Genomic DNA, 11,155 nt, shown 5'->3' with positions numbered 1-11,155 from the left:
TAAACGTGGTGAAATAAAAAATTTGCCAAATAAATGAAAATAGCACGAAAAAAAAATCCGTAAAAAAAAATATATTTTTGACTTTTAAAATCCGTTAGACAATTAATTAGAAGTATTTTAAAGCAATGAAATATAACAATTAATAGGAAAAATATCTGACTATTGATTCCAATACTCACTTTGAGCGTAACAATCCTAAATTTTGAGTTAAAGACCGCAAAAGCCAAAAAACTGTAAAAATCGCTGATTTTTTTAAACGCTCATATCTCGTAAACGATCACCCACCAACAAAAATCAATATCATATTCGAATTCAGTGAGTCAAACTTAGTAAAGATTAGGTAGTCTCCGCTCTGGTATTTTTTTTTGTTGCTCAGTGTTATTAATAGCATAATAAAACAACAGAATTCAATTACCTTTCCAACAACATTTCCCAACTTTCCATCTTCGGTTAAGGCTTCGAGTCTCGATTTTCCACCTCTGGCTCCATCATCCGAACCGTCCTCACCACCGCTGAAACGAAATATTTTTTTTCATTCACAATATTACTCACGTGTATATATAAAAAAACAAATATTAGCCGAATTCGCACTCGAATTGACAGATCACACGATATTGTAGGACATTTCCAATATTTACTCAGATTGTATTATATACTTATCGCACCCCAAGCCGACACAAAAAAATGACCCATTTCAATCCGCTCAATACCGGCGATTCATAAAAACGTCTCAATATCAATCCTCAAATATTGGTTCAGTCCTCGAACATCTTGATCACACTTCCTATATATACATACGTTCATAAATCATAAAAAAATTGTTTACTGTGAATCGTCTCCTCGCTGAGACATGATCAATGAGCACGTAGCTTCCTCTGCTTGCATCCTTGTCGACACCGTGTTGTACGTTTTGCTATTCAACTTGTCGTCAATGACACCTTGTAGCTCAAAGTCACTGTACATTTTCTGCAAATCGATTAAAACAATCACTAAAAAGTACATAGCAGATTTCAAACAAGATTCAGACAACATTTAGATGGCTACTTTGATGATGATGGACAAGCAGGCACATTGGTGAGGATGTAGAGCAGATCTGTCAACCAACCATGTTCCGATGAGACTCAACTGTCCTGCATACCACTGCTCGAACAGTGTTAAAATCCACAACTCGTCTGTTACCTGAAATCGAAGCACATTATATACCTACTATTCCACATCAATGAATAATTATTTATATTCAGGTCAAACAATAGACATGTCCGGTAGTAAATTAGAAGAAATAAAGAGACGTATGAAATCAGGATGGAGTTCATTTGGATGAATGAATGTTATTTTAAAATCAAAATCAATCTGCCTGAAGAAAAAGATCTTCGATCATTTTGCATTTTGCCAGTGATTTGATGTATGGATGCGAAACTTGGACATTGAACGCCAAGATGCTATACAGAGTCCAATGCACTCATATAAGTATGGAACGCTGTATGCTCGGCATAACGAGGAAAGACAGGAAGTGGAACACCGAGGTGAGAAGTATGACAAGGGTAGTGGAGATAGTGGATAGAGGAAAGAGATTGAAATGGCAATGGGCGAGCCACGTGGCTAGAAGAATGGGTGAAAGGTGGAGAAAAGAAGTGCTAGAATGGTACCCGAGAGAATGCAAAAGGGTAAAGGGAAGACCGCAAGGAAGATGGGTAGACGAAATTAGGAAAATGTGTGGGATGAGATGGATGAGAGTTGCGGAAAACAGAGAAGAGTGGAAGCGTGTTGGAAAGGCCTTCATACAGCAGTGGATGGTGAGCGGCTGTACATGATGATGATTCCACATCATTAGGCGAAATGTAGATTTCAATTCCTATTACATGTTCCAAGTATCTTTCCGACCAATAAAAATCTAGTATTTTTCATTCCTTGTAATCACATATGAATATTTACCTTTGATCTGATTTGATCCATGCTATTTCTCATGAATGTAACATAGCCTTGACCCATATCTTTTCCAGATCCTGATACATTCTGCAATAACATAATAAAAACATATTTATAAACATACCAAATGTCACAACAATGACATTACTTATTGTGAGTAAGTGTACCGCAATGGTCAAGATAGATCCGATGAGGCTTCCTTCATCAAATCTGGCCAACTTTGTCAGGACGGCTTCTAGAACTGCAGTCAATCTGCTGCAAAGTCCTGTTGTCATGGTGGTGATGCATCCGTCTATTAGGGTGTCCATGCGACTGTGATACGAGTGCTGCAAAAAATATCATTCGTAATTAATCATAATTGAGCATATTGGATGTCAAAATGACTTGGGACTTACAACATCGACCCCATCTACTGTGCACAGTTTGAATGCTTGATTCTTGGCGTCCAGAATTACGTTGACCATGGCGCACACCTCTGATGGCAGGATGTAGTCGGTTGAAATGAATGTTACGCTCTTCTTCAAACATGACTGAAATATTTATAAACGCCCTTGTCAGTTGTACAATTTTTCGTAGCTCCAAAAGATTTATCAAAATAGCAATCAATGTATCATATTTCTAGTAAACATGTCCAGAAGTATACCTGGAATGCTGCGTCTGTACGTTGGACACAACTCTCCATCATGTCGGTCGCCATGAGTTTCAGTCTCTGTTCTAGGTGTGTTCTGAACTCGGCGTCAGGCCAGTGCAAATCTCTGATGAAGCATTGCAGAGCGTCCAGTTTCCAGAACAATTCTTCCGATGTTCCACAACCATTTCTGCGATGAAACAATCGTAAGAATTAATAAGTCAAACTGCGTATACATAGATGATGTTAAAACAATGTTACCCTTTGATTTCCCATCGTTCTTTCTCGAATCCTTTGTGAAGACTTTGGGCAATTGACGACTCCATAAGATCCACGTATCTGACAACCAGCGGGGCAAACGTTTCGCGCAGATGCTCGTGGAACTTACCCATTTTCAAGTTAGCTGAAAAATTAAAATATGATATAAAACACGTCGTAACAATGGCTACTCGTCCATAATTACGAATGCCTAATACAAGATGTACATGATGCAAGTTGGGAAACATTTCAAGTAAGTACGCAGTATGAAAGTGAATCTTTTTCACGTTCTTGCGTTATAGAAGTTTGGTAATTTATTTTATGCATACATTATACAAATACATGTAAATAACTCGAATTGACGTCACGCCAGTTGTGAATATTTGCAGCTTAAGCAAGTAGACTACGCACGAGCCCATTAGCTTGACTTAGCTTGAGGTTCTAAACAAGTTAGTTTGTTTATTTGAAGCTGGTTCTATTACTTATATATGTACATATGAGCCACTACATTTGAAAGTGGCGGAGATCCAATTTTCAGTTCCAAAAAAACTATTTCTGTTTGGCTTAATCACTTATTTTGATTTGATATGTCCAGAATCAAGGAAAAGCAGAATGAACGTATTACAAGCCACCAGTATTTTTTTTTTTAATATTGCTAAACGCAAAGCATTATATTCAATGTTTTGTGTAATATTTCTCGAAATGAAAAAAAATGGACTTCTGCCACATTCAAATAAAACGAGTCATATGTAGATAGAAGTGTGTGACATCAGTAGGCAGCAAGTAGACTGCACGCGAGTCCATTAGCTTGACTTGACTGAAACTCTCACTTCTATTCCATACAGCAGCATGGCTCGGTGGTTGCGTTGATACTAAGCACCGAGAAATCACCGGGTTCGATCCCATGAGCTGACCTCGATTGAAAATAATTTATTTTGAGTATAATCTTTAATGCTGCTGGTCAGACTTAGATATTTGTGACTCCAAGTCGATCGTTTCCTATCAGAGCTAGCCAATTTATCTGATTCAATTATTGAAGCGGTTCCTCCATCAAATTGGCAAAATCTATCCTACCCACTATTTCACCACTACTTGAATATGATTTCAAAAATGTGTTATCTATAATATAAACGTCGCGTTAGTTTTTATGAATACAGTATTTGTATTATGCTTATACGTATGGTCATTGTAACGCGTTAGAGTATTCTGTATGTCACTGTGGCTAATATGTAAATAAATAAATACGTTTTACATAACTGATGGAACTTGATCTACTTCTTTTCTTGCATGCATATGTGTACATAAATTGAAGTAAAAATCAATCCTCCGATAATATTTCTTAAATTAAAAAAATTCGATCTGAACATAAAGTTAAATACTAATTTGATTCAATGGAAATGAAACAAACGGTTTTCAGCAGCAGCTTTCTTTTGCTGAGGAGTCATTCCGTGTGAGCCAGCTATTGAGAAAAATACATTTTGTACTCAAATAACAATTTAAAAATCATCTTATATCTAGCGATTGGTTTGAATTGCTCACCTTCTGATCTTAAGAAGTCATTCAAAATTTGGAACAGCGGGAAAGAGTCCCAGGTGTCTGGAGGAAGTTCGGATAAGACACGGTCCATATCTACGGCGAAAAGCGACCAGAATATTTCAGAATGTTCAACGAGCAGATCTGAGAACCACGCGAATGCCTGAAAACATTACAAAACTATTAAAATATACCACTGAAGGTTACATATTGCTTAAACATTTTTTTTATTTTGATAATTATTTTTAGGCCATTTTCGATACGTTTTACACTTACTTTTCGTATGAACCGGCCAATTTTAATGTAATTCAATAAATTTTTATTATAAAAATGAACATTTCCATTCTCACATTGCAAAGCGTTACGCAAAAAAAAGTAATAATGAATTTCATAATATCGTGCGAACTAAATTGTGCAAGGGAATTTTTATTATTTTTTTTTGGATTCAAACACGTTCAAAGCGCTTTCACTACTAATTAAAAAAGTTTCGCCAAATTATAGAAGCTGCATTCAATTCAACTACAATTATAAATACGAAGCTTCTAATAATATAATAAATTGAAAATATAAAGCTATAATTATCACGAAGTGTTGAAGAAGAAAAGATTTTTTTTTTTGGTCATTTGAGATGTTTTCTATAAAAAAATTCAGATAAATTTACGTGTATAAATCAATAATGTGCACGGTGTAAGAAATTGTTTAAACAATTCATTTTTGTACAATTGAATCAAATAATGTTCAGTGAGGATTTTGTGTGTGAATTTTGTAAATATAAAACGTACAATATAATTCATGTATCAAAAATATAAAAAGGTCATAATGTAACAAAACAAATTTTAAATGTATCAATATTTTCGCATTAATCAAACAACATGAAGCAATATTTAAAACTCTTATACTAGGCACACTCTGAATAGAACATTCTATATAGTTTTATCGTACTTTTTTCGAATGGTCGAATTAATTTCAATTATTATACAAACACACTACCACATTTTGTAAACGAAAATAATAACGAAAGAAAATGCAAAAATTTATTCACATTTAGCACAAACGAATAAGTATATTATAATTGAACGTGAACTTTCAGTTGCTATGAATTCTAATATAATGTAAATTGAAACAAAACAAAACAATAGTTAAAGTAATGCAACGTACGAGAATGTATATAAATCGGTTATTGCAATTTATGTGATGAGTTTTTTTTTTCAATTTCATAATCAATATATATTATAAAAATAATACATTCAACTCTAAAGTGATGTTGTAACAATGTGATATGTATATATTAAAATAAATATTTTTTATAATATATATATATAAAATATATAAATTGGAATGTTTAATTACGTTTGGTTGACCGCTAGTATCCGTTTTGTTATAAACCTGCGGAACAAAATAAGAAAAGAGCACACACAATAGAGATAGGCAGAAACCACAACAATGATTACAATAGTTTACGACAAAGTGCACAAAGCCAACCCTTTGACTCGTTGCTAAATTTATTATTTAATTAAATAATAAAAATAATTACTCCGACGAGAGGAGTTTACAATAATGAAATAATCAATTTCGCTCACATTTAATAAGAATTCTACTCTTTTTGTTTTCTTTCTATTCTAATGAGTAATAAATTGTATTATTAATTTAATGAACGAGTCAAAGTTAGACGTTTGTATAATTTTAATAGTTAACATTCAGTGTGTGGAGTCCATAGACACAACATTGAAAGAACGACATTTAAATTGTATCAAATAGCAACTTTCAACCATAAATATATAATATTAATATACTTAAAATCATATATGTATACGTAGCTATATTTACAATAATTAAAAATAGTGTGAAATTAAATTAAAATCATTTAAACGGCAAAAGTTGCTATTATGATATTGATGACCATAAAAAATTTGACCTTTTTTGATTTGTTTCAAATACCATTTAATGTATATAATCACGTACTAATTTGATTAATATTATTATTATATAAAAGCTTTCTTATTGATAAAAATATAATATTTCACCTTTTATTAATAATAATTTTGTAACATTTATAAAATACACATCAAAATATAACTGCGTGTTTTATGGTCGTCAATTCGTTAAATTCTGGAAAATTTAATACTATTCGGAGGAAAAATTCATATAAATATATAATAATTGTATAAAAATAGTAATTTTGGGAAATAACATTGATAGTTAATTATTCAAATGATTTGATAATATTAAAAAAAAAAATGCATTAATTTAAAAATATATTTTTAATCGACCACTCGAATGAAAAAAATCGACTCTAAACCTTGACGATTTTCTAAAAAATATATTTTTAAATTTATAAAATAAATAAAAATGTAATTATTCGATGCACAGACATTGTAATAATAGTATATATATGACTAACATCCAATTTTGAAGATGGCAGGCCAATTATAATATAAGAAGGATTCGATCATAAGGTGTTCATGTATCGGTAGAGGATAAGAACACCCGATAAATAATGGAGGATATTTTTGAACACCTACTGATATTTATAATTATATTTATAAGTGCTTGGTTCACAATATTCATTACAGGTGAGATCGATTGCATTTTCCTTCATACATATGTATGTACATACGTATGTATATACACAATGTATGTATGTAAGATCAATTGTAAAACACTCATTTTTGAATTTTATCTCGAAGAAAAATGACAAAGATCACACTATTACGACACGAATGCATATTTTATTTACAAAACACATTTTTTATGTAATATATAGAAAAAATCTGATATATACCTCGGCATAGTGCTCTTCGTTTTGAGTCAAAAGATCAACGCAAAGCTCTGCCAAATGAATGAGATCTTCCAACTTTTTAGCTGGAGTCACCATTGTTTCTCCTCTCAGATCCTCTGAAAGTAACCAAATATCATTAGAAACAAAAAAAGCACAACTAAGATTTAGAAAATATATTTTCGCATACCTTCAATATTAGCTTTTTGCGAAAGTTGTGTGTAGTTCAAGAGAGCAGCCGTCTCCAAGCTTGTTTTTATCATGCTTCTTACGTCTTCTAACGGTACAGGTGTTACTATATCTTTCATTAATACTCTTTCTAATAAACTAAGAGTAGCCTGAAATATAAAATATTATAAACAATTTAATAGTGATATTTTACATGAAAAAGGCATTGCATATCCTGAAATTTGATTCCACGTTCGAGAAACAAAATAGAGTGCTCGAAAAATTGGCTAAACCTTTGGTTTAATATTATATTATATTAAATTGGAAACAAAGATTAATAAACTTTTAAAACAGATAATACTTATTGGATATTCTCCTATTACCTGTTTTAAACGATTGAAATCCTTGTCAATTAACCAAATTTTCAATCACTACATCAAACAATTGCTTTAAAGCACGAACATTTGAATGTTTTACGGAAGCATTTGATATGTTATATAAGATTCAGTGTAGAAGCACATGAAGATGTATGTAAGATGCTAGGAATCACAAAAAAGGGATCGGAGGATGAGAAGCACAATCAAAATAGTGGGGCAAAGGTAACATAAGGATCGGATTCCGTAGGTGGAAGACGAAAATGCTTGATTAGTATCCAAAGTATGCAATTTGGGAAAAGGTGTGAATTTCGAGATATGCATTATGTGTAGATCAGTATGAACATTTATATAGGCGTACGAGATGATCCAGCAGACAGTAGAAGTACACAGTATATGTAGAAGACGACAGAACATTGACACTCGGTTGTGATTAAATTTCAGTTCTCAAAGTGCATTAATTCTACCTTAAGGGCACCGTCTGGTCTTCCGAAGGGGAAAGCATATCTAAAATTGGTGATCTGATACTGAAGCAGTTCCCTGAGTCTGTCCTTGATCTCGGCGAACTTGTCCTTCTCCTGCACCGTAATGCTACCTACTCCGTCAGGTCTGAAAACATAATCTCAATCATTACAAAAATTGACAGTTGAACATTCAAAGCACTTACACAACAACACATATTTGACGGGTCGGTGCCAAGCAACGAATTGCGGTGGACAGAAAGTGACAGGTACACAGACACATCATATAGTATAGTATACATATAAGACAAGGTATGCTAGATGGAAGAGATAGAGATAGAGACAAGATTTAGGTGTGCGTAGGATGGATAGTGCCTTCCCGTTAACGTCAAATAATACACTCTAGTAACTAAAGGGTATTATTTGTAACAGGTACTAGGTTCTAGTACCTGTTGCCGTGCACGTGCGATGCGCAGAAGGCAAACGAATAATGTATGAGCGTAGGGTCGATGGTCTGCGTGGCAGCGTGTGCCGTATCCAGAAGATCTGCCAGGTAGCACAGGTGTCTGTAGCAGCCTCGCACTCCATATCGTGCACAGTACTCGTCCAGCACGAACACTTGCCCAGGTGAGAACCAACCCTGAAATCACAACGAATGAGAGTGAGATCGGACGATGTTGGATGATGGGAAGATGGATGTTGAGTTTTGGGTCGTACCAGCGAGCAGTAAGGGTCGTTCAGTCGGTACTTGAGAGTTAGAGATTGCAGCGTTGCAAATAAGGCAGCGTGGTCAAATGTACAGGGGTCGGCTTGGATGTATTCCTCCATGCCGTGTTTTCTCGCTTTGTCAGCATCTGGAACCAAAAAAAATATATGTGTATCTCATCTTGTTTATTATTTAGAGATTTTAGAATATTTTTTGGTCATTTATAACAATTTTTCTGAAAAGTATGCAGAAGAATAGGGACAAACTTGTGCTTTTGTAATTTTATTTTATTATATACAGGAAGGCCTAAAAGGTAAACCTCAATGTGTCTCCCTGGCCAATTACAAACAATGCAGCATTTTTATTACATAAGTCGCTGAATTACGACACATTGAAAATTCGAAATTAACGAAACATCTATGAATTTTAACTTGTACATAAATTTCATTGTACATTAATCATACTCAAATAGTGGTGACATAGTTGGTAGGAAAGTTTTTAGGCAATTTAATGGAGGAGCCGTTTCAACAATGAAATCAGAAAAATTGGTAAACTCTGATAGGAATCGATCGACCTGGAGCTATTTTCAATCGAGGTCAACTCACAGGATCGAACCCGGCGCCTCTCGGTGCTAGGCAAAAGCCCAACCATCGAGCCATGCTGCTAGCTAATGAAAACGATGCAGGAAGTGTGACCAGAAGTCATTTTTTGGCTTGTTGTAATTCAGGATCACAATCTCGAGAAAAAAATGCATCTTAAGGCAATATAAGACCCAATCTACCTAAACTTGGTCCCGCATTAATCTTAAACCTTCGAATTGGTTAGTAGTGGTTCACATATTCAGTTAAAAGATGGATCGACGCTCATGAATGGTGTACCTCAAGGTGCCAAAATAGTCCTAGATGAAATCACGATCCGCTTGCAATCATCTGATCTAATCTGATAGTGTTGGGTGGACGTGTTTCCGGGGTATTTTATTGTTCACCCGTCGGCCCGCCAGCTCCGAATGACCCACGATACAAAACCGCCCAATATTTATACCCCAGCGTGTACTCTCCACACAGAGATATCATTGGTCGATGGTTCGCGAGACCTTATTGGTAGTTATATACGGCTCTCTTATACGCCGATGCTTTTTTGCACGAACGCGAGATCAGCGCTGGTAAAGCGGTGGTTAACGAGCGCCAATCACATAATCTTACAATGTATAAAAAAAGTCCGATAAGGTGACCCAGAAGGAATTAAGAGAAACAGGAGATTCCAGTAACAATCAAGGATAGGTTCTTCCGGAGGATCCAAAAACCAAATATATCTGGGATATGGTCCAAAAAAAGCTGTATGTATGCAGATAAAAACTACTGACCTCCCATGATTTTATGATGCGTATCGCTAGTAGTAGGCGGTGTAGGCTTGTGACTCTGTCCTGTTGCCCTATACATGGCCATAACCCACAAATGGCACTCGTTTTCATCATTGACACCCATCAGTACAGATTCGCCATCCCTGACAGCGTTCATGAAATACTTCCCACCTTCCAACTCTGAAAAACCAAATATCTACACCTTCACATATGCATCTAAACAACATAATCGAAAAAACTCATCAAAAATCAACCGACCCATTCCGACCATCAATTGAGCTGCAACAGAAAACAATACATTTAAAACATCTATCTTAAGTACTATTCCATTTGATTTTCACAATACTGACCACTTGCTGGTTCTATATAATCTACAGTGAAACCGTCCAGCTGCATCATCTCGGCCGGTTCGCTTTTCTTATCTTTATACGAGCACAATGCGAATGTGTATTGGGATACTTGCACCAGAACCATGTATCGCTTCTTCCACTTCCTCCAAACTGACTTACCTACTACGAAAAGGTGTCTAAAACACACCCCAAACATATGTATATTAGCTGAAAATTATTAAAAAATATTCTACAAGTGAGAATGCAACATAGTAAAATATCAACCCTGCATGTTTCATATTGAGCGGCTTATCTATACGACAGGCGATCTTTATACGCAAATCCTGATCTGGAAGATTTTTGGCCACTGTCATCCTGTGCCATTCAGGAGCCTAAAAATAAATTAAACTTTTTAATAAGATGTTTCTGCATATATTTTTTGATAATTTAAGAAATGACGATAAAGGTCTACATACATACATTCTAAAAATAATAGAGATGGAAAACTTATACACAAATTCATTTAAAATACCACAAAACAGACCGGCAACTTCACGTAAACAGCAGTACGAAAAATATTCTTTAGTTCATTCTATATGGACACATTCATATGTTCCGTAATATGTACGTGATGTA

The 11,155-nt window shown here is 34.6% G+C and overlaps 1 protein-coding gene across 1 annotated transcript in view; it reads right to left on the bottom strand.

The window, feature by feature from the left end:
• Cadps (calcium-dependent secretion activator 1) overlaps positions 1-11,155 on the bottom strand; it is a 91,293-nt gene that overhangs the window by 1,809 nt on the left and 78,329 nt on the right. The window contains exons 14-31 of the mRNA XM_077443465.1: positions 10,805-10,911; positions 10,541-10,716; positions 10,449-10,469; positions 10,194-10,370; positions 8,842-8,978; positions 8,574-8,764; positions 8,131-8,272; positions 7,312-7,459; positions 7,128-7,240; positions 4,352-4,508; positions 2,816-2,957; positions 2,570-2,744; positions 2,322-2,456; positions 2,094-2,252; positions 1,933-2,013; positions 1,045-1,179; positions 827-966; positions 416-512 (exon numbers count right to left, since the gene is read on the bottom strand). Of these exons, the coding sequence (XP_077299591.1) occupies positions 416-512; positions 827-966; positions 1,045-1,179; positions 1,933-2,013; positions 2,094-2,252; positions 2,322-2,456; positions 2,570-2,744; positions 2,816-2,957; positions 4,352-4,508; positions 7,128-7,240; positions 7,312-7,459; positions 8,131-8,272; positions 8,574-8,764; positions 8,842-8,978; positions 10,194-10,370; positions 10,449-10,469; positions 10,541-10,716; positions 10,805-10,911 (2,433 nt within the window). The remainder of the gene's footprint in view (positions 1-415; positions 513-826; positions 967-1,044; positions 1,180-1,932; positions 2,014-2,093; positions 2,253-2,321; positions 2,457-2,569; positions 2,745-2,815; positions 2,958-4,351; positions 4,509-7,127; positions 7,241-7,311; positions 7,460-8,130; positions 8,273-8,573; positions 8,765-8,841; positions 8,979-10,193; positions 10,371-10,448; positions 10,470-10,540; positions 10,717-10,804; positions 10,912-11,155) is intronic.

Source organism: Arctopsyche grandis, chromosome 12, assembly GCF_051622035.1.
Source record: "Arctopsyche grandis isolate Sample6627 chromosome 12, ASM5162203v2, whole genome shotgun sequence".
Lineage (NCBI taxonomy): Eukaryota > Metazoa > Arthropoda > Insecta > Trichoptera > Hydropsychidae > Arctopsyche > Arctopsyche grandis.
The sequence above is the reverse complement of the archived record's forward strand: the minus strand, read 5'-3'. Positions and strand labels throughout refer to the sequence as shown.